General features: G+C 44.2%; 1 protein-coding gene across 4 annotated transcripts in view; it reads right to left on the bottom strand.

Moving 5' to 3' along the window:
* The window catches only part of KLHL6 (kelch like family member 6), a 67,160-nt gene that overhangs the window by 11,189 nt on the left and 32,049 nt on the right, over positions 1 to 23,922 (bottom strand). For 2 of the 4 annotated variants that reach the window (XM_022571131.3, XM_022571141.3), the window contains exons 3-7: positions 16,255 to 16,704; positions 9,171 to 9,408; positions 4,317 to 4,519; positions 2,566 to 2,779; positions 1 to 1,208 (exon numbers count right to left, since the gene is read on the bottom strand). The exon at positions 1 to 1,208 is cut by the window's left edge and continues 3,002 nt beyond it. In XM_022571131.3, coding sequence (XP_022426839.2) covers positions 907 to 1,208; positions 2,566 to 2,779; positions 4,317 to 4,519; positions 9,171 to 9,408; positions 16,255 to 16,704 — 1,407 coding nt within the window. In that variant the 3' untranslated portion in view covers positions 1 to 906. The remainder of the gene's footprint in view (positions 1,209 to 2,565; positions 2,780 to 4,316; positions 4,520 to 9,170; positions 9,409 to 16,254; positions 16,705 to 23,922) is intronic. The other 2 variants (XR_002644213.3, XR_002644214.3) reach the window with 2 other exon arrangements.

Here is a 23,922-nt window from a genome sequence, read left to right as displayed (position 1 = left end):
CCGCCCCGGAAAAACAAAACCGGTATTCTGAGTCTCTGCAAAAACCTCTTCTACATTGCAATACAACTGTTGGACATTAAGAGGCTAGGGCACTGGGCTGTGCTGAAGGTACAGTTCTGTCCAGCCATGACAGTTCCAGTCCACAATGGGCCTCCTGTGATCATAAAAAATAGAGGGGAGGACAGAAGTCTTTTACATTTTTCATAGCAAACAGGTCCTCCCAGACCCATCTCCCCAGAACTGTCAGATGGAACAACCTATGAGATGCTCTTGACAAGGGGCCCAAGGTTTCCACACCAAAGATCCCAAATGGTTTAAATATAAGGGAAAGAAGAAAAGAAAAAAAGAAGCACCTTTATTTCCCTGCCTTGCTGAGTGAATCCTTTAGCAAACTTGTCAGAACAAAAATGAGCTGTTTTGTGTTTTTCATGTTCTGAGATAGACAACATGACAGAACCTACACTAACTTTGAAATTGGAAGACCTGGGTTTAGACTCCTGGTTTAGCTAACTTGTAATCTGACTGACCTGGGGCAAATCACTTAGTCTCTCTTAAACTCGGTTTTCTCACCTGTAGAATGGGAGTAATAAAATCCAGTCACCAGGTCATTTGACGGTTAAAGGAATTGGTATACAAAAGTGCCCGGTATCGAACCTGGCATGGGACAGGTGTGTCTTGAATGTCAAGTATTATTCTTCTTTCCTCCTGAGGTAGGTCTCACAGACAGTCCTGGCTGGTCTCAAGTCCCAAAGCTGTGACTTCCAAGGAGCCGCCATGGGGAGCTGCGGTGAACCCCTGATGTATGCACAGCCTGTAAGTCAAGCTCCGCTAGCTGCTTTAGAGGGACCGATGCGGGCGAGAGGGAGGAGGGCTCCCAGCGTGGCTCCGCCCTCCGCGCTCCCGCAGTCAGACCGACACAGCTCCAGGCACGATCCTCCGAATGTGGGTGTACGACTTCCTGATGGTGACACTGCCGTGGTGCGACACCCCCCGAGGCAGGACGCACTCCTCCGTCAGTTTCTGGGCCTCGGGGTCCCAGCACAGCACCGTGGCGATGACCTCGTTCTTCTCGTCCCGCCCCCCAGTGATGTAGAGCCGGTTGTTGCAGGGCGCGATGCCGCAGCTGGCCCTCTCGTGGCTGAGCTGGGTCACCAGGCACCAGCTGTCCTCCAGAGGGCTGTAGGCGTACAGCGCTCTCATGGCCCCTCCTGAAGAGGAAAGGAAACACCGTGGGCATCTCACTGTTTTCTGGTTTTCTTCCCCATTAACCACTAAACTCCTACTCCTGGTTAGGTCAAGTCTACCATCTTGCCAATAGAAAGAGCAAATTCACGGCTCTGCTCTCCAGAAAGCCAGAATGGATAACTAGGGGCAGCAAGTCTCATGCTGGAAACACTTCATAGCCCTTTAAACTCTGCAGCCCGGTGCTAATCAGGTTCTGAAGGACGCCTGTCTTCACATGGCTGCCAAAATGTACCACAAAGACTGCTTCCTGGAAGAAATACCACCTGGTGCATCAGATAGGCCCGGCTCATAATCCCAGCTCTGCCACTTTTGGATCTGTAACCATGAGCACCAAGACCACAGTGGTGATAAGAAATCAGAAGGACCATGCACATAAAGCACCTGGCAGAAGGCCTGGTGCATAGGAGTCTTGCATTGTATTGATCTACATGGCAGTGACTAGAGGTGGTGGCATCTCTAGACTGAGCATGACCTGGGACACCAGCCCAAGTTACCCATCTTGAGATTAGACCTCTGGGGCAGAGTCACGAGTCTGACCATAAAGACACAGGAAACCTGAAGCAAGGGAGAGAAGGGGTTTTGCCTTAATCCGTTCCCATATTTTGCATTCAGGAAGCCTTCTCTGATTAGCTCTCATTTGCTGGAATTATTTATTTTTGGTATTTCCTTGATCAGTCGTTCTCAATCCTGGCTGTACATTAAAATCACCTGCACATTAAAAACACCTGACACTGTGGCCAGCGTCCTCCTTCTCCTTCTGATATTATTGGTCTGCACAAGCCCCAGCTACCCATATTTTTGGGAAAAGCTCCATAGATGACTCTAATGAGTAGTCAGGGTTGAGATCCATCACCCTTAACAATTACATGCCAACTGTGGTCTGGCTAGTCAGGCTTTCCTTCCAGCTAAATGCAACTGTTCAGAGCCCCCAAAGCAAGTCGGAAGAATAAAATTCCCATGAATACAGAATAAGAAATAAAGATAGCTACCATTTATTGGGCACTTATACGGTGCATATTTCAATTTCTGTGCATTGCTAATGCTTACAACACACTTTGCTCCCAAAGCAATTTCTTGCTCCTCCCCTGGGCACCATTGTCCATCTGTCTTGTATGTCTCCTAAATGGGGGCTGTTTCTGTCTCCAGAACTGCAAGGTAAATTCCACCAAGGCCTGGACCAATCCCATCTTCTCTTCTTTTCAACCCCACCCACATCACCCAGGAACTCAAGAATTCCCAGGAGGGTCTCATGTGCTCTACCTGCAGGGCTGCAGGTGTAGGGGACCCTACACTTAAATAAGAAGCCATTTGCTCACTTACCAACCACATAGATACGGTCCCGGAAACTCACTGCATTGATGCATTTAGCCTCTACTGGCATGGTCGACTTTAAATTCCACTTATTGGTTGAAGGGTCGTAACACTGAGTCTTGTCCGTGGCCAGTTTCCCATTGGGCCCTCCCCCAATCACATAGAGCTTCTTCTTATGGCTGGTGGCTGCGAAGGAACTGACATGGATAAGGAGGGGTGCAGCCTGCAGAGACACAGGGCACCGGGAGAAGCTGTCAGTGACACTGCCCAGATTGCTGCAATGGCTCACAGGACACAGGCCAGGAGCCAGGGGACACAAGCCCGGGAATCCTTTGCCTGAAGTCACAAGGCCTGTGGGCCTGACTCCCCTGAGACACAGAGAGGATCAAAGCGTACATTTCCCACCCTCCCGCCAGGCTCCAGATGTTTCTAGCCTGTTTCTCCCAGAGTTCAGTTCTCAGGGCAGGAGGGGTGTACAGGAATAAGTGTTTATACAGATGAAACCAGCCAATGTTGGAGGAGAATGCTTTCTCAGACATGCATATTCATATTTATTCATGTGCTCCTTCATTCAAAAAATATTTACTGAGTGCCTACTATGTGCCAGGCATTGTCGTTGGTGCTTATAGCTAGGAAGAAGAGCTGGTATAAGGGTTTCAGGTGGCCACAGGTAAGCATATTCTCCCACTCTGGGGCAACATACAGATCTGAGGGTTAAGCCAGCCTGGTGTTTCCATCCTGTAAACCCCAGGGCACTAAAGGGGACTTTTAAGAGTCTCTAACCCATTAACATAACCCTCTTGGGTCACGGAGCAACTCTGTGATGGGACTTCAACTGAGAAGTTCTTGGGCACAGCCTTATAAATGTTAAGGGCTCCCTATAAAGTTCTTTTCGGGTTAACAGATCTTGGCTGGATGCCATCATGACCTGTCTACCTTTGCTTGTTCCTGTGATGACCACGTTTCACACACCCCAAAGCTGGAACATGCTCTGACATATAATCTGATAAGGAGAAAGAAAATTTGAAATTGGGAATAATCTGGAAGTACAGGAAGTGAGGTCACCTTACCTCTGTGTGTGTGTTGGGTGGGGGTAAGGATACTTAACATGAGATCTACCCTCTTAACACATTTTAAATTGTAAAATACAGTATTGTTATCTATAGGCACAATGTTGTATGGCAGATCTCCAGAGCTGGTTCATCTTGCATAAACGGAAACTTTATGCCCATCGATGAGCAATGCTTTGCCTTTTCTTGAGTATGATATATACCTGAGATTGCATTGCTAAAGTCTTGTCTGAAGGCACGCAAATGGTTCATCACTAACAGGTAAATAAATAAGGGCTGACTTCTAAATACTACCAAATGACTCTGGATTCAACAAACAGTGTAGTCAAGAGATCCTGGTATGCCCAGTGTGGAGAAGACAAGGGCAGATGGCATCGGAGGAGACAGAGACTCTAGGCCAAGACATGCAGACCAAGACAGGATCAAGCCTCCCGTCTACATCTGGGGTTCTGGCCAGGGTAGGACAGGTACCCACACAGAGCTCCCCCACCTGGAAGGAAATCATTTCCGTGACCTGATCAGCAATGCTGACTCGATGGCTCCTATGAGGAGGGAAGCTCAGAGCCACTGAAAATGTTCTCAGTGGGAGCAGGGAGATCAGAAAGCCGTATACCTACATTGGCAGATACCAATTTTTTTTTTTAAGCTTTGAAGCAATAACACAGAGTTACTCATAGAAATAATCTATACCTCTGACCAGCAGTTGTGGAAGGGGTCATAGGTCTCCACGTTGTTGATCCTCTGCAAGCCATCGAAACCTCCGATCACATAGACCTTGCCCCCAAGCACCACCATCTTATGCCTCCAGCGGCCTATGTTCAAATACTCAATTTGAATCCACTTGTTGATTGAAGAATTATATTTCCAAACATCATGCTGTGTTTCTTTGCCACCTAGGAGACATATAGAGCATTTAAGAAACCACTGATATGTCAGAAATGCAGCTTCTCCCATAATTCCCCACTGGCCCAGAGTGTTAAATCCCCAGACGAGCACCAACCCCCGCCCCATCCCCCCAGACAAAAGAAATCATGAAGGTACATGCAGTGTGGCTGCCAGGACAGAGCCTGCACAGGGTGACAGGAAGACACAGTGCAAGGCTGGGGTGGATCATGCACTGGGCTGTGCCATGTGTCACCTCTGTGTCGTGAGAATTCAGAGAAGAGGAGGCTCCGTGAGCTAGGTCCAGAGAAGGCTTCAGGGGAGTAGTACCCAAGTCTGCCTAGGCGAGTGGGGACCAACAGGAGCCTGGACTCCAGTGTTTGTGAGGCTCAGGGGCAGGAGGTCAGGCAGGACAGGTAAAGTTGGACGATTGCAGGTGAGGATAGTAGGGCCTTGACCAGCGGGCAAATGAGAAACCAGCTTAAGTTCTCTGTTTGCTTATTTATTCAAACAAATACAAACCTGGGAAAATCACCATGAGATCTTACAAAATTCTCTTGGTTCATAACTCTGATCTATATAAAAACATAAGTGAGGTTTGTCCTACTTTGAAACAATTTCTATTGGAACAGAATGAGATGCTCACACCAGATCATCTGAGAGTGAGCCGGTAAAACATTTTTTCAAGACAACTCAATAAATAGAAAATATGTAATTCAGTTAGGGAGAGAGACCAAGACAAAGCAGAGCTGACTTTTCTGGTGACTTTAATAAAATATTTTAATGACTTTGTGTTTCCATTTCCCCATCAGCACAGAGTACTACCAACTACCTAAAACAAAGGATGTACCTTTCAGACTAAAATGTGCACTAGTGTGGAAATGAATATCATTAATGACGCTCTGTGTCACGGGTAAGTGTTTCTCAAGGGTGGAGCCCAGAAGTGGGATTCCTAGGTCAATGGTGTGCCCACCTTGAATTTCTACAGGTGATACCAAAGAACCTTCCAAAGCTGTCCTGGTTGACTTTTCCCCATACCCCACCCACAGCAGATATTAGGAAGGTTTTTTTGGTTGGTTTGTTTTGTTTTACAGCCTGAGGGAGAAAAATGATGCCATAGTTTGGTTTCCCCTGGCTGCTAGGGAGACTGAGCTTCATCCTCTCCTGTTATCTTTTTGTTCATATAGTTTAACCATTCTGGGGGAGGGGTGTTGTATACCTCTTAGAGGTCTCTATTCAAAACACTGTGATATTGATCCCAGTCAGACAATTTTTTTACTTCAGGATGTAAAAGAAGACCTGATTAACTGGGCAGGCATATCATGTGCACAGATGATAAGACAGGTTATTGCAAAGATGTCAACCCTCCCCAAGTTAACCTGTATATTAGGTGCCTTCAGGGCTTTTCATGGATTTCAGGACATGAAGTGACCATTCTAAGCTTCATTTGGAAGAGTAGATTTGGGAACATTTCTAAGAAACTTTTGAAAAAGAAGGAGGAATGAGAGAGCTCTCCCTAGCAAATATCAAAATATACTAAAAAGCTGTGATAATAAAAATAATGTGCTACTAGTATAAGACAAACTGATCAATTAAAAACAAGGTACAGAAACAGACTAAAAGATATAGAGATTATTAAATAAATGGCATTAGAACAACTGGCTATCTGTTTAGAGAAAAATTTAGATCCCTGTTTCACATTATACTTAAAATTTAAATGTAAATGCTATAGAAGTAACTGGAGAATATATAGGAGAAGATGTTAATGATCTTGGGGTGGGGAGGGGCTTTCTAAGCATGACAAGAAACCTAGAACATATAGAAAAGAAAGTTACTATATAAAATATAAATCAAAGTTAAAAGACAACCCCACTGTCTGGGAGAAAGTATTTGTAATACAAATAGCAAAGGATATATAATAAGAACTCCAAAAAATTAATAAGGAAAAGACAACCAATAGAAAAACAAAGGGTAGGAACAGATCATTTTTAAAAAACAGATATGTTTAGCTAATAAATATATGAAAATATATTCAACCTCATTAATGATCTAAGAGTGTAAATTTACACAATCAAGTCTATTAAAAATGTAATTGATAATAAAAAATGTTAACAAGGATGTAGAAAATGGGCACTGACATTCATCATTGGTTGAACTGTAAATTGGTACAAACTTTCTGGAGGACAATTTAGCAATATCTACAAAAACTCTAAATTTACACATCTTATGACCACTTCCAGGAATCTCTCCATATATCAGCGCAAGTTCATAAATATATATGTATGAAAATGCCTATTGTGGTATTTTTTTCAGTGGGAAAATAAAAGCTGAAAAAAATTATGGTTCATTCATTCCATAGACAGCCCTGAAGCTGGTGAAATGAGCAGTAATAACAATCCTCGCAGTAGTGAGCATGACGACTAACACTGCTGAGCTCTCACCCCGTGCTCGGGATTGTGCTGTACTCTACATGTATTACATTGCTTAACACATAGAGTAGATCAATTATGCCAACATGTAATGATGTTCAGAACAGACTGTTAGTTGAGCACACATTTCTGTTGATTTAGTACAACAAGCATGCTTTCATGTATCGCCTGTATCATTTTTATTTTTTTCTATTTTTTTATTTTTTATTTTTTTAACATTTTTATTGGAGTATAATTGCTTTACAATGGTGTGTTAGTTTCTGCTCTATAACAAAGTGAATCAGTTATACATACACATATATCCCCATATCTCTTCCCTCTTGCATCTCCCTCCCTCCCACCCTCCCTATCCCACCCCTCTAGGTGGTCACAAAGCACCGAGCTGATCTCCCTGTGCTATGTGGCTGCTTCCCACTAGCTATCTATTTTACGTTTGGTAGTGTATATATGTCCATGCCACTCTCTCGCTTCGTCCCAGCTTCCCCTTCCCCCTCCCCGTGTCCTCAAGTCCATTCTTTAGTAGGTCTGTGTCTTTATTCCCGTCTTGCCCCTAGGTTCTTCATGACCTTTTTTTTTTTTTTTTAGATTCCATATATATGTGTTAGCAGCCTGTATCATTTTTTAAAAGACAACAACAAACTGAAGACGGACAAAAGACAAGTTGTAGAATAAAACACTATGTGTAGTGTATGTGGCAAAGACTGACCATGATTACCAAACCTGTCTTTTCCTCCTGGGCACACGGCTAAACTACATTTCCCAGCCCCACTGCATGGGGGGCGGGGGTGCAGGGAGGGCATGCAGCTGGTTCTTGCCAATAGAATGTGAGCAGAACTGATGCCTCATGTCCAGGCCGAGGCTGTTGTGAGCAGGTGTGTCTTTTCAACTTGTTGGGCTTCTCTCTCTTCCCGAAATGCATCAAGCTTGAAGGTCACGTCTGGAAACAGCCTCATCATGAGATGGAAGGAGCCTAGGTCCCTGAATGACTGAGTGGAGCAGGTGCTCTCCCCCAACCCACACATACTTCTCTGGTGATTCATTGAGATTCAGGGTTTGTTACAGCAGCTGGCATTACTTACTCTAAGACAATATAAAACCATTTTTGTAAAAAAAAAAAAAATTAAAACATGTAGGATTGTGATGGCACAGAGAAACTGCCATATTTTACTTTACACTCCCTGTATTGCTTAAATCTTCTACAACAATTTAAAAATGTTTCTGTAAGATAAAAGAAAGCTAAACCCTAGTCTGTGGTATTAATAGGCTCAAAGAAGAACTGACCTGCCCTTTATCTTGGAGGAGACCAGCTCTGGGAATAAGCTCTTTCCAAAACGAATTCAGATTAAAGAAAACCGCCAAGAGAAGGGAAGGGATGTTTGTCTTTTCCCTTGGTGCTGCAAGAAGAGCTAGGTGGCTTTTAATGTCATGGGAGACCATAAGACTCAGAGAACATGGATTGGAATCCTGCCTGACGCTTACAAGTGTGTGACTTTAGGTAAGTTCCATACCTTTCTGAGCCTCGGTTTTCTCCATTTGTAATCCGGAGATTAAAATCACCTACATTATAGAGCTGATGTGAGAGGCAATAATTAATTGCTACCAAAGAGTAAATTCATCTACTATGCTGTAAAGATGGTAGAGATTACATCATTTAATAAATATTTATTGAGCATTTACTATGGCCAGACACAGCGCTAGGTATTGGGAATACAGTGTTGATTCATGGAATTTAAGGACTAATGGGAAACAGGCATAGAGCAATTATAAACAATTAAGCAAACAACTTAGAAGTAGAAATGAAAAAGTACTGGATGCTGTTGGAGCATCTAAAAGTAAGACCTAATAAACTTGAGGGGAGAGGTCAGATTTGGGGGGAAGAGCAGACATATTTATTCATTACTGTATTTCCAGTGGCTAGCTCAGTGTCCTATGCCTATAACAGACACCGAATAAACTCTAGTACCACTTTCCTTCTTCCTTTTCCATGAAGGAAGTCCTATCTGCCTGCTCTCCCAGTTCCTACTACAATACTGCTCAAGGATTAGGGTTCACTCAGTAATTATTCCCTCTCCACAATAAGACCATCTGAGTGCCTGGTTTCCATATCCTGACCCAGTTAGTGCTAGATCAGTGCCATCCACAGTAATTCTCCTGGGATGGTTGCCTGTCTCTCACTCAGGAAAACATGTAGTGCCTTGGGGGCTGGCTTTGGCATCACGTGGCTTCTGCTTACCTGAGATGTAGACCTCATTTTTTAATGTCACGCATGCAAACTCCACCCACTTCTTATTCTCACTGTCCAGCTCGTGCTCTGTCATGGGGAGCTTGGCCACCTCCAGGCGGCTGCGCCTCAGGGGATCCAGGCAGGTTACCTCCGCCACAAAACGTTCATCCTTCGTGCAGCCACCGATGATCATGAACACCTCAGACTGGAACTCATGCATCCTGGGCTTGGTGCGCTCCGAAATGATCTGGAAAATCAATGGGAGTACAAAAAGGCAGAATGGCACAGTGGTTCAGAGCTCAGGCTATGGAGCCAGAGGAGCAGAGCCCAATTCCCAACTCTGCCACCGTAGGACCATGTGACTTCCCCTCCTTGGGCCTCAGGTTTTTCTTCTGTATAATGGAAATTTTAGTGGTAACCACCTCATAGGTTTGTCATGAGGATTAAATGAGATAATATATTTAGTGTGCTTGGCCCAGGGCCGGATGTATAGTAGGTACTCAATAAAGGTTATCGGTTGTAGATTTTGCTACTTTTTAAGAAGTTCAGGTCTGTCTACCATCAAATGCACTTTCCTGCCTCTTCCCTCTTGCTTGGTCAGAAGCACTGAATCCTGGAATTTCATTTCTGGCCACCTTCCACTCCCCACTGGTTTCAGTTTCTTGATGATATCCCAGACTTCACTCGCTACCAGGCCTTTTCTGGAAGAGAAGTCCTGAGGGCACATAAGAGCATCCAGAAACTTAGGAGAAAAGAACCAAAAGGGAGCAAGGGTGTGTCCAAGGAGGTTGGGGGACTGGGTCCCAACATCAAGCATATGACCCTTCAGAGCCTTGAACAAGCAAAGATATCCATACCACAGATATTTGAACCCAGCTGAAAGAGCAGAGGTTTGGAGTCAAATACACCAGAGTTCCATCCTGGTTCCACCACCGATGGCCACGTGACCTTGGAGAAGCAACACAATCTCTGTAAATGCCTGTGATCATTCCTATGCTACCATGCCATTGTGAGCATCCATGAGGTTGTGATGTAGAGAGCTGAGAAGAGCACCTGGCACACGCGTGGCCCTCCATAGCTAGTCACGGCAGTAGGAGTGGTGGGAGATGTCATATTGATGTAATTAATGAAAAGGGAGAGCTGCCCTCCTCCTGGTTCCAGCCATCCCTGGGCTTGATGCGGAAGGTTCTACAGGGGTACTGATGGGAGACAGAGAGGCAGCAGCACCTATTTCCCACATGGCCAAAGCAGCTACTCTTTCCTACAAGGTTAAGCTGACCTAATATGGATTATGGAACTTCAATCTTGCCCACAGATGGTGACAAACAGTTCACCTGAGTCCACAAGTGGTGAATCCAATCAATAGTCACATGTAATCAGGTCAGCCAACATCCAACGTCTACTTTCCCAGAAGAGACTTTGTTTTTCTGGGCCAATAGTCAGATACAGTAAATTCTGCATCCTCAGTTACTGAGGCCAGACCATGGCCATAAAGTCTGTGGCAGGACTTTCCTTTATGGGTCAGCAGAAAGGAGTGGAGGTGTGTGGCAGTTTAAATCCTGGGCAATGGGCTGAGACTGAGGGCACTGACAGTGGAAAGGCCAGCTGGGATAAGGGTGGAAGGGGTGGTCCCGAGAACTTGGAGGCACTATGAGAATACCAAGCTGGTAGGAGAGGAATGAGCAATGAGTTGGCACCAAAGACAAACTTGGCCAATCTGAGATTTCTCCCTCCAGCCTCTAAACCTTCCTTCCCACAGCTGAGGGACAACCTCTAGCACCAATCTGATCCTCTTGCAGGGAGGATTTAGGGATTATAGGGCGATACTTAGAGGACAGCACTAGCTTCTCAGAACTGGTTCCCTGTGACCCTTACTCTGGTTCTGAGAGCCAAGCCTCAGCCTCCTCTCTGAAGACTCCCATCTTATTCACAGTGTCTGCTCTCCTGCATCAACAGCCTGCTGACTAGCAGGGGACCAAACCAGCCATGATCTTACTCCTGACTCCCAGGGCTGGCATCCCGGTCCCGAGTCCTGGCCTGTGGAAGACTCTGCTCCCCCTGACTGAAGCCTGCATTCCTGCCTGCTGTCTGCATCTCCCCATAATATCTGCCCTCGATTGCCCACACTACCTTCCCAACCACTTACCCTGTAAGCCACTTGACATTATTTTCAATGTCATTTTGTTCTTTCCTCCAGGAAGCCATTCTTGCCTTTCCACACCTGTTCCCACAGTCCTGAATTTCCCTATCACAGCGCTTTTCACCCTCGTGTAATTTATTCTAATGTCCCTGATGGCAGGGATAGCCCTTTTCTCCAATGGATCCTCAGCACCAAGAACAGTGCCTGGAGCTTGTGGGTTTCCATAAATGTTGGCTGAATGAATGAATGAATGAATGGGCAAGTTAGTTAACCCAGGACCTGATAAAGACTTTTTTTTCCAGTCTAGATCATTGTGGTAACCAGCTTCCACAATGGCCCCCAGCAATCCCCACCTCCTGGTATTTACATCCTATGTTGTTCCCTCCACATTATTCCTGGGTTGATCTCTATGCCAATAGAATACAATAGTGTTGGTATACCACTTCTGAAATTAGGTTATGAAGGCACTACAGCTTCCATCTTGACAGCTCTCTCAGTCTTTCTTGGGTCATTTGCTCTAAAGAAAGACAGCTGCAATGGAGAAGCCCAAGTAGCAAGAAGCTGAGGCTTCCAGCCAACAGCCAGCAAGGAAGTGACTTCTGTCAACAATCCTGCGAGGGAACTTGCAAGTGGATCCTCCAGCCCCCTTTGAGCTTTGAGATGACTAACTGCAGCCCCAGCCAATAGATGGACTGCAACTTCAGAAGAGACCCTGCGCCAGAATCACCCAGCTGAATCACTCCCAGATTCCTGCAAACTGTGACATAATAAATGTTTGTTGTTTTAAACAGCTGTTTGGGGATAATTTGTTGCACAGCAATAGATAACTAATACAATCATCTAGTTGATGGGACTGGCTGGGTATTGAGACCTGCCTTGTAACTCGGAACCACAGGACTGCCAGATGGTGGCACCATTACCAAATTATAAGTTCGGCTACGTTTTGCAAAATATTAACCCCAAAGGCATGACAAACGCCAATCTGAAGTCAGAGATGGGCAAGTTTGTTGCAGACACACGGAAGTAAGTGTTTGCCAAAGAATCACACGCAACCATCAGGCCTACACAGTTTATTTTCAGACTGTTAGAAGTAGAGCAAAAAAGTTTCCCCTTACTGACTACTCATTGTCCAAAGAACCTATCTGAGAGCACCAAACAGAAGTGACCAAACTGCTTGGATAAAGCTCCTCAGGGTGAGCTTCTGCCCCGCTGCCCTCAGGAGTAGGTCCTCCTGACAGCACACATATCAGAGCAGCCTTTGGTATAGATCAAGTTGGTCCCTGGAGACTTAGGAGGCAATGAAATGAAGGGGTAACTTTCTCTGCCCCAAAAGACCTCTCCCAATGAAGGTACCAGCTACTACTCCTAAATCAAATGTAAGTTGACATTTGCTTTTAGGGTTCTAAAACTTCCTTCTGTTACCACTTCCATGAGCTCAGAGGAGGGACAAGGTTAAAATGGAGAGATAATGATAGGACAAGCAGGGTTAAAGTTTGGGAAAGGAAGGTTAGGAGGAGAAATGTGTTCACAGAGTATCCTCCAGGCTTACACTAGTGTCATTAGGAATAAAGCCAAGATCACACAAGCAGCGGGAAGGCTGGGAGTTTCAGGGAATCAGCTAGCAATGAGACACAACTCAGAGATCACAATGTTTGGTTGGTTCAGTTACCTAGACTATAAAATGAGGATGAGAAAATGCCCTGAGCAGGATTTGGGGCAATAAGGCAGAAAAAAACTAGGACACAATGAAAAGAGAGATTTTAGCCTCAGAGAAAGAAAATGCTTGATTGTGGGAGATAGAGTACCATAAAGAACTGAGTGAGAATAGGAAGAGTCTTTATTTCTGGGGCACTTAACATATGCCAGACACTGTGCTAGCACATCTCATTCATTATCTTACCTCATTCTCAAAACAATTCTATCAGTTGGTAGATATTGTTTTCCCCATGTTACAAGGACTGAGCCTTACAGCAGCTAAGTAGCTTGCCCAAGGTCACACTGTAGGTAAATTGTGCAGTCAAGATTAAAGCCCAGATCTGCCTGACTGGGAGCTCAAGTTCTTGACATTTTCTAGTTATCAGAATTCTCTCTCCTCCTAAATCCAAAGCTTATAATCCCACTCCCCCACCCCCACCCCATTGCAAATACAAAAGGCAGAGCAGATATTTCATAGCAGCAGTTTTGCAGAAGACATAGTTGGGACATTTTATATAAGAGGAAAGCCTTTATCACCTGCATTTCAGGGAGTTAGGAAATGGGAAGCAGAAACAAAAATAGCAAGAATGTTGGAAGTACAGTTGATCAAGACCCTGTACTTTGGTTTTTTTTTTTAAGTTTTTAAAAAAATTTATTTATTTTATTTTATTTACTTTTGGCTGTGTTGGGTCTTTGTTGCTGTGCATGGGCTTTCTCTAGTTGCAGTGAGCAGAGGCTACTCTTCGTTGCGGTGCGCAGGCTTCTCATTGCGCTGGCTTCTCTTGTTGCGGAGCATAAGCTCTAGACGCGCGGGATTCAGTCGTTGTGGCTCGCGGGGTCAGTAGATGTGGCGCATGGGCTTAGTTGCTCCACGGCATGTGGGATCTTCCCGGACCAGGGCTTGAACCCATGCCCCCTGCATTGGGTTCTTAACCACTGCGCCACCAGGGAAGCCCCAAGACTGTACTTTAAATGCTGTACTGAGAGCAGTTGCAGAGACTGATCTTGTATTCAGGAATATGAGGGCTTTCCCAGTGCTGAGCCAACTGCCAGTGACCCACATATCCAGCATAGGACCCTTGTGGTTATCTGGTCTTCCTCTATCAGTCTGCTTATCACCCTTCATTTGCTTAGTGTCCTGTCTTCTCTGAAAGACCATAAGTTTAGTAAGGTAGAGACTGTTTTGTGGTGCTTGGTGCCATGTCTGGCATATAGTTGGTGTTCAGGATTTATTTGTGAAGAATGAAAGTATAGCATATGAAATTATAGCACTAATGGCAATATTAGAAAAAAAATCTCAAATTAGTGACCTTTATTTCTACCCTAAAAAACTAGAAAAGGAAGAGAAAATTCAACCTGAAGTAAGCAGAAGAAAGTAGTCAAGATTAAGGTAGAAATAAATGGAATAGAAAATGTAAAGACTGTAGAGAAAGTCAAGTGAAACCAGAAGCTGGTTCTTTGAGAAAATCAATAAAATTGATAAACCTCTAACCAGACTGATCAGGAGAAAAAAGGAGACACAAATTACCAATATCTGGAATAAGAGCTATAACATCACTACAGATTCTACAGATATTAAAAAGGATAATAAGGGACTACTGTGAACAACTTTATGCCAATAAATTCAGCAACTTCTATGCAATGGAAAATTCTTTGAAATATACAAACTACCAAAGCTCATTCTAGAAGAAATAGATAATGTGAATAGTCTCTTGTATCTATATAGCTATTAAAGAAATACAATTTGTAGTTTGAAGTTTAAAACCTTCTCACATACACAAAAAATTCCTCCTGGTTCTGATAGCATCACTGATAAATTCTACCAAATATTTAAGGATGTGTTTGCAGAGTGAATAAGTGACAATGGATCTGAGGACAACACAGAACTAGAAAAGGACAGACAGAAAAGAAGGGGCTCCCAAGGGGCCTCTGAAAGACAATTCCTAAACTATTTTGGCTAATATTTCTACCAATGGCCTAATGAAGAAGGCTTGGTAGCCAACCTCAGAACCATTGTATAGTGGTATACATGTGTGGCTGTTCATGTGTACAAACGTAACAAACTGCCCCTCTATCGTTACTTAATGATTATTTTGTTCCTCTCCACTAAGCCTATTCTTGTCTTTATAAAGTTCTGAATATAACATTTCTTCAGGAATTGTTAAGGAGAACCAGGTAGATACAAATGATATGTTTATTCACTATCTTGGTACGCATTTATTCATTCAACAAACATTAACCAATCCCTTGCTATATACCAAGGACTCTCCTAAGGTCTGGATGAAAAGTCCAATAAGACATATTTCCTACCATAACAACCTCCCTGTCTAGAGATATTTAGAGATGAGGAAGTCAATGGTTAACATGCAGTGGTTGGTGCTATAACAGAGCAATGCTCCAGTGCTATGAGACTGACAGAGGCCTCTGGAGAAGGTGATGCTTAAACTGAGTTTTGAAGCTGGAGCAGAAGTTAACTAGATGAAGAAGAGGAAAAAGTCATTTGAGCAGCACCTGCATTAGCCTGAAGGCTGAAAAAGCGTGTCCGCTTTGGGGAATTACAAGCAGTGCACTCAGACTGTAGCAGGAGAGAGAGGTTGCAGATGACACTAGAGCAGCGAGCAAGAGACCAGGCTCAGAGAGTTTAGGCAGAAGTGTGGGCTTTATCCTGAAAGTGGTGGGGAGCCAGTGAAGAGGCTAAGCCCAGGAGTGAAATGATTAGGCTTGAGTTTTAGATCATCCAGCTGATGAATGAATCGCAGGGCGGCCAGACTGGGGGCAGAAAGCTGAGTTTTGAGGAATTCTCAGAGGTTCAGGAAGGAAATAATGAGAGTCTGAACCTAGGTAATGTCAGGGGAGATATAAGAGTCTCAAGGTTTCCCCAGAGTGGACAAACTGGGAAAGCAGCAGCCCTGTGGAATGGTGACTGGACAGGGCACACTCCCTTCATATGTGTGTCTCCCCCACCAAACTCCCGCCCTTACACAACTGGAAAGGGGAAGGATGTGCCAGGCATGGTGCTGGGTGATTTCCAGATCTCACCTAATTCTCTCAGTAGCTGTCTACCATGTAGTATTATCGGCATTTTACAGATCAGAAATCCAGGGCTTCTGGAACTGCCTGACTCAAACTATAAACATCTACAGCATCTACTTCTTGATGCCCTAATGATTTGTGAGCCAGTCTCACCTGTATCTCTGGGAGGTCTGCTAATTCCTTCACTTTGCTGGTTATATACGGCATCTCTCATCATCAACTCACCTCATTGCCAGAAAGGTGGTACATCCTGGCTTCCTGTAGCAGCGGGAAGACCTCTGGGCATTGTCTGATGAGAGGATCCGCTTCCACCATCTCCACAAAGTACCATGGGTCCAGAAGTGGCAAGCGCACGTTCTCCAGGACATAGGGGAGCAAGCAGAGTCGTTCTGACTGTTTGTGCCTGACCCAGCTCATCACAGTCTCAAACACCTGAGACTCTTCTGTCACATAAAGGTCATCACTCTTCAAGATGTGGTACAGGGTATCCACAGGAAGTTCAAGGAACTCTTCGGAGTTCAGAATCTGCACAAAGTTCTGGATGATGTAACTTTGAACCTGCTTCTTTAGACTGTCCAAGGAATGTGTGTCTGCCAGCCTCAGTATTCCAACACAGTTTTCTGGGTTCAAGGCTTCTGTGAGGAAGCTCGCACAGGCATCCACCATCCGCAGGAACTAAGAGAACAGAAGGGCAGCAAATCAGGCCAGAAAATGACTAGTCCACAAGGAGGTTTATCAGTGAGTTGTGTGTAGTAGCAAAAATTTAGAAACAACCTAAGTGACCCACAATAGAGGACTAGCTAAATAAATTAAAATACATTCATATTTTTGACAGCTGTATGGTCATTAAGAAAGCATGTTGTAGAAGAATATTAAATGACATGGAAAATGTTCATAATGTATTGAGTTGAAAAATCCATTCACTGAATCTTGATCAAGTGTCTAGATTTAATCAGCAACTTACAGGAAACATAGGGGAAAGAGGAACATGTTAAATGACACCACATGAATACATTAGCAAAACCCAGACTGTGGGAAACTCTACAGAGCAACCAGTTCGGCTTCTTCAACAAATACATCAAAAGGGGAAAGAGAAAAAGGGGGGTGGGGCAGGGAGGGAGAGCCGACGCACAAAAAGAGATTTAAAAGATATATCAACCTACTACAAAGTATGCAGCTTATTTGGATCCCTGACTTAAATAAAATTTTAGAAGAGAAATGTTTACAGTGACCAACATTTGGTGATATGAAGCAATTATTATTAATTTTAAGTGTGGTAATCGTGTTGTGGTTATGCTTAAAGAAAACTCATCTTTTGGAGCTATATACTGAAATATTTTCAGGTGAAATGAGAAGGCACTTCACAAAATCATACATACATTATGATCCTCTTTTTATAAAGAAAAATATATATTGAATATAGGCATAAAAAAAAGACTGAAGGATATAAACCAAAATATTAACAGTTGTTATCTCTGTGTATCAGGTATCTTGGGACAAATTATGCTGCAGTAACAAACAACCCTCAAATCTCACGGGCTCACAACAATAAATGTTATTTCTCACTCACATTACAGGGCTCACAGGGCTTCAGTCCAAGACCAAGGATGATGGAAAAGCTCTTGACATGCCAGTTTTGTGACAGAAGGAGAAAAAAGATGGCAAACCACATAAAGGCTCTTAAAACTTTTGCTGAGAGGTGGCACATGCCATTTCCACTCACACTTAACTGGCCAGAGTAAGTCACGGGGCAAAATTTGTTGTCAAGGCAACAATAATCCTCCCACAGAAACAGGTCCCATAGGAACAGATGGAATATACTGTATAAATAATACAAGGCACCACACTCTGTAATAACACTATGAGATTTTTTTTTCTTTTTTTCCCTTTTTTCTTTTCTTTATTTATTTGGCCGAGCAGTGCAGCATGTGGGATCTCAGTTCCCCGACCAGGGATTGAACCTGTGCCCCCTTCATTGGAAGCATGGAGTCTTAACCACTGGACTGCCAGGGAAGTTCCGAGATTTTTTTTTCTTATTTTGTTTATTTATATACTTTTTAAATCTTCTAAAATGAATAAGTAACACTTTTGTAATAAAAAAATTTATTTGTAAAATTGGCTTCCATGACTTATTTTTAAATTATCATCGTCTTCATAAGAATATGAGTCCCATATGCATATCTAGCACTTTGCAGCTTACAAAGCCCTTTTGTATTCATCATATTATTTAATACTCATTTTACAGATGAGATGTCTCAAATGCACCTGTCCATTCTATTTGCTGCTCTCTGGAGCTCAGCTTTGAAAGAGTTTAACTTCCTACCTTCCCTCCTTGCCCACTGGGCCCTTTAGAGGGTCAAGTTGTCAATGTTCTTGGTTTGACCAGTTAGAAGAAGGATGCAAAGAGGGAGGCTGAGGGGACAGGGCCTGTTGGGGAGGGGTGGTCTGAAGACGGGGCCTACTGAGAGTACAGATGGGCAGGCCTGACCAAGTGGGAGGGCGCAGCCTGCAGAGGAGAAACTCTAATGACAGGAGCTGGGGGTGGTAGTGTTATGGGTCCTGAAGGGAGGGGACAGGACTGGTCTTAGGGTGGACCATATTGACTTAGGCTTTGTTCTTCACTCCAGAGCATTCTAGGGGGCACACGTCCCTAATATGGGGGGATCAATCCCAATTGCAAAATACTATCTTACCCTGTCAGACCACACTTTTCAATTGTCAATTCAGAAAACACTGACCTGATGGTCAATGTTGGAGAACACCTACATTCTGCTTCAGACCACCCTGTGAGCTGGCCCCAACGGCCTGCAGATCTGCTCCTTGCATGAGCAACTGAGGAAACAGTTGAGACTGAGAAATCTAACACCTGTTTAGTTGTTTGCAGATTTTCAGTTCAAAGAGTAAAAATATAAAACCGAGACCAAGGCTCGCTGAGCCCTCAGAAGCTGTAACCAGACCCCTCTGCGGCTCTGCCCACAGAGACATCATGAGGGCTGAAAGGGAACTCACTTAGATGGCAGCCTCCAGAGCAGAACGGCAGGTACACCTTGCCAGCATTTGCCTGAGAAAAAGATGATATGAAAATCAAAGAGATTTTCTAAATATGTAGACTGTCCCTGGGAGGCCCCCTAAGAACCTGGTAACAAGGTTGCCTCTGGGAAGTGGAACTGGTGGGCGGAGTGAGGGTAGACAGGGAGAATTACTTTTCACTGTTTACCTTTTTGTACCCCAATTGGGTGCCATGTGGAGGAACTATCTATTTAAAATAAATGACATTTCTCACAAGTAGAGAAAATACTAGAAAGGAATACATCAAAATGCTAATAGTGGTTATCTCAATAGAGTTTTGTAGATAAAGTTATTACAGTAATTTGTTTTTTAGACCTTGCTGTACAGACCAAGTTTTCTACACTGAGCAAGAAGTTGCTTTTAAAATCAGGAAAAAATAAAATAAATACTTTCTTGTGATTTTCAAGTACACAATGAGAAAATAAAATAAAATGTAAAAAAAAAAAAAAAGAGCACATACTATGAGCCGGCCCAACCAGCTCATTTAATACAACAGCACTATAAAGTAGATATTTATTATCATTGCTGTTTTATAGATGAGGAACAGATTCAGAGAAGTGAGGTAATTTCCTCAGAGACTTACAATGAGAGGCAGAGCTAAAATTTGAAATAATCTTTCTCAGTCCAAAAATGCATGTTTTTACATTATTTCAAGTTGCCTCCGGTCAAATAGTGTGTGCACAGGACAAGGGCTTGGCAGATGCCGAGGGTCATTTGCACACTTCACTGGAAAACTCAGATGGTCTGATCTGTCCAGACTGAGGAAGGCCTGGCTGATAAGATGCCAGTTGCTACCCCTGTGTGATAAACACCAATGAGCAAAGAAGGGAACAAGGAAGGAGAATAAAATCAAGTACCAAAGCTCACACATGTGAACAACAGTGACCCAGACGTGTCTCTCCCCACTCAGAAACCATTCATCCACCTGTTCTTTTCCCTAATATGTATTGAACATTATTAGATCATAGGCCCTCAACCAGGGCTGGGGGTACAGAGGGGAGCAGAAAGAGACACAGTGCCTGTGCTCATCTGAGAAGGTAGACCAGTGCGGGAGGGCAAGCAGGAATCAAATAATCACATGGAATGTGTAGAGTTACAGCTAGGATAAACACTATGTAACAGTTCAGTGATTCCACTGCCTGGACTGAGAAAGTCCACTCCTACCCCTCAAGCTGTGCCCAGTGTGGCTCTAAGTCAGCACTGGGACTCTCCCTGATGGAGTCACGCCTGTCTACTCACCTTCTCCAAATAGCCCTAAGCTCAACTGTCACAGTGCCTTTCTATGCTCACACCATTTCCTCAGCCAGGACCACCTTTGTCCCTCATTACTACCTGCTAAAATCTTGCTTTCCTCACCCAAGCAAGTCTGACTCTGGGGCCCCACTTTTAAAGAAAGGACTCAGGATAGCTTATCCTAATTGCAACTGAGAACTCCCCTTTTAAGTATACCTCAAAAGGAAGGAAGAGTGAGTACCATGGCCATCACTTTATCTACAGGGCTGTTTCCTTCATTCAGAGTTGTTAGATCTGGGACCAACGGATGCTCCAGAGAGTTTATGAACCTCTACATTGTATGCAAACATTTGTTTGCACATGTGACATTTTTCTGGGAATTGTGTTTGCAGGAGACACTGGGTGGCTCTCTGGTATCCAACCACCCAGAGGACAAAGCCAATACAAGAGGGAGAGCCAACCTGAAGGACCAGAAAGACACAGAGCCAGAGTCTTAATCAGAATGTGCTTTGAGCCTTCCCTGCCTCTGGACATTTAAAATTCTGGGTCAATACTTGGTTAAGAAGGAGAATGGAAGAGAAGGGAAGGGAAAAGAAGTGGAGAAATCCTACCTATTCATGAAGTTCTTTCTGAAAAGCTATTTCCTCCTTCATGGTTTCTTCAACTGCCCACATGGAATGAATTCCTCCCTCCTCTGGGCTCTACTAGGCAACTCACTTGCCCCTCTAGCAGAACACTGTACTGCCTTGTACTATGGTCAAGTATCTCAAGGGCAGGTTCTAGGTCATCCGTGTGTTTTTATTTCCAGCAGCACCTAGCACAAACTCTGGCAAAAGGAGAGAAAGAAGGGAAGGAGAGAGAGAGAAAGAAAATATTTTTCAGATACCTAGTAGGTACCAAGATCTGTACTAGAAAATTTCCCGTCCATTATTTTGTTTAACGAATAAATTTTATTTTTTAATGAATATATTTTAAGTAGGTATTAATATTGCCATTTGTACAGAGAAGGAAATAGAGAATTCAGAGTTGAGTGTGTTGCCCAAGGTCACACAGCTGGTAGGTGGTAGAAGTGATACTGGAGATCACCTGGCTAATTTTTCTCACTGAGCATCACCTTGCCTTTGTGACTGTTGCATTGTTGAGCTAACAAAATTCCAGGAGAGTCTGAAGAGGCCTTATGAGGAGAAGGGTGAGTGGGGGTTCTCCAAGTTGCCTACATTCCCTCCAAAATATGCTTCAAAAACACTTTTGAGTGTGAGGGTTGTGTAGGGCAGCATCATGGGGTACCAACCAATGGCTGGGAAACTGCTGATGTGCAGGGCAGTCATGGGGACAAGAACTTGTTCTCTTTAAAAATATTTGGTTTTGGGCTTCCCTGGTGGCACAGTGGTTGGGAGTCCGCCTGCCGGTGCAGGGGACACGGGTTCGTGTCCCGGTCCGGGAAGATCCCACATGCCGCAGAGCAGCTGCGCCCGTGAGCCATGGCCCCTGAGCCTACGCGTCCGGAGCCTGTTGCTCCACAATAGGAGAGACCACAGCAGTGAGAGGCCCGCGTATCGCAAAAAAAAAAAAAAAAAAAAAATCTGGTTTTGCTTCTTCATATTTAAGATTATTTAGGACTTTAGGGTAAGTTTTCTCTCTCAGCCTGTTCCAATGACACATGAACTTGTTTATTAAAGCTGAGTGATGATAGATAATGGCCACAGATAGTCAACTTCCTATTTGGGAGAACATGTGAGTAAAAATTTACACCCAGGCACCTGACTCTAACAGGGAGACTAAAAATACAATGAAAGAAACCACTTGAAACATGGCTGCAGTTCCCATGAGAAATGTCTGCCGCAAAGAGAGTGCACCCCTCCCTCCCCATCTCTACTGCCCCTCTTCTGCTTCCCTTTATGCTCTCCCAAACCAGGCATCCTAAAGAACTTCACCACTGTAATTCCACATCTCACTAGAGATTCCTTCCACTCCAGAATAACTGAAGTACTATTTTGGTCCAAATCAGGAATTCCATTGACCATAGTCCCTACATGGCCTTGGAGTTCTTGCAAAGCATCTATAAAGACATTGATATTCTTACCTTCAAGTCCCAACAAATCAGTATATGTGAAGAGTGTGTTAGCTGTTGATGAGATGAATAAAATTCAAATTTATTTGAGAGTGTTTCTGAATTCACCGTGAACTTTTGTCACTATTTTTGTCTTCCCAGACAATAGATACTAAACGTAAAGCCATTCTCTTGTGAGGTCTGTATTGGTATTAAAGAGGGGTCTTCATACAAATTGTAAATTACCACTGATCCTAATCTTCCACCTTTGCCTCTCCCTCCCTCTCAAGCCAGACACTCGCCTCTGACTCTGTGGGAATACACTCTCCCACCCCTCGGATGGCCTCTGCTCCCTCCAGACTTGCAGTCGTTCCTCTAGACTTGACTGAAAGGTCTGCTAGTTCCTGGAAGCTATACAGGGTGGGCAGGAAAGGAAGGAGCTAAGACCTGCGAAAGGCCCACTCACTAAGGGGGGCAGGTGCTGGGGGACTGGGGCACTTAGAGGTGCACCTACCTCAGAAGTGGAATCAGAGGGAAAGGGGAGGGGCAGTGCCCAAGGGTGTGGCAAGTTTGGTAGAGACTCAGGCAACAGACAGTCCCTGAGTTCCCGGAGGACATAGCGGGGGCCCCAACAGGCTAGCAGGGTGCAACAGGGGACATATGTGGGCTACACTAAGATTCAAGGGGATACATGTGGGTCACACTAAGATTCAAGGGGCAAGTCACAGCTGCGGCTTAGTGACTCAGCCCAGGGAGAGGGTGAAGGCCAGGGAGGGACATCATTGTAAGGATTAAATAGAATGATTGTGTCTGGGACGTGGTTGAGGCTCAGGATGTTGGGGAGTTGAGTATGTGTGCGTGTGTGTGTGTGTGTGGACACGTGTGTAGGGCACAGAAGAAAGTACCTAAGCAGGAGCCAAGTCCTGAGAAACAGGTCTATGAATGCAGACAGCTGCAACAGGTGGGGTAGCAGGTAGAGAAGGTGAAACCTTAAGTCTTTGCTTACAAGTTCCTTCTGCCTGGAATACGTTTCTCCAAACTCAACTGCCACTTGTTGAAATCCTACCCATTCTATGAAGTCCACCTCCTTCAGAGCCAGAAATTTCTCAATTTCTACATTCTGCCTTGGGGTCTGGAAGCTCATTGGGAATCCTCGTTTTTGAGGCTTCAAGGGTAGTAAATGGAGGCAGGTACAGGAGCCAGAGGTTCTGGGCTTAGACCCCAGATCAAAGCTCCACCACTTGATGAGCTGGACTCTCTCTGAGCCACAGTCTCCTCATCTGGAAAGTGTTGGGAATAATAAACCCACCTTACAGGCTCATTAGGAGGGTATTACCTGGCTTGCTCACTCGCAGAAATACTGTCAATATCAAATGGGATCATGTAGGGGAAAGAACATGATAAATTGCTACTTAAATGTGATCTATATTTACAATTTTTATCTTTATTTCCCCCTGATAGCGTCTCACAAAGTGCCTTGAACGTAGCAGATACTCAGTACTTTGTGGTAGTTAGGTAGCAGAAAAAGTCAGAATCTGGTA

Source organism: Delphinapterus leucas, chromosome 4 (assembly GCF_059928025.1).
Source record: "Delphinapterus leucas isolate spDelLeu-1000000601 "Yukka" chromosome 4, BTC_Dleu_Yukka2, whole genome shotgun sequence".
In the NCBI taxonomy this organism is placed as follows: Eukaryota; Metazoa; Chordata; class Mammalia; order Artiodactyla; family Monodontidae; genus Delphinapterus; species Delphinapterus leucas.
The sequence above is the reverse complement of the archived record's forward strand: the minus strand, read 5'-3'. Positions and strand labels throughout refer to the sequence as shown.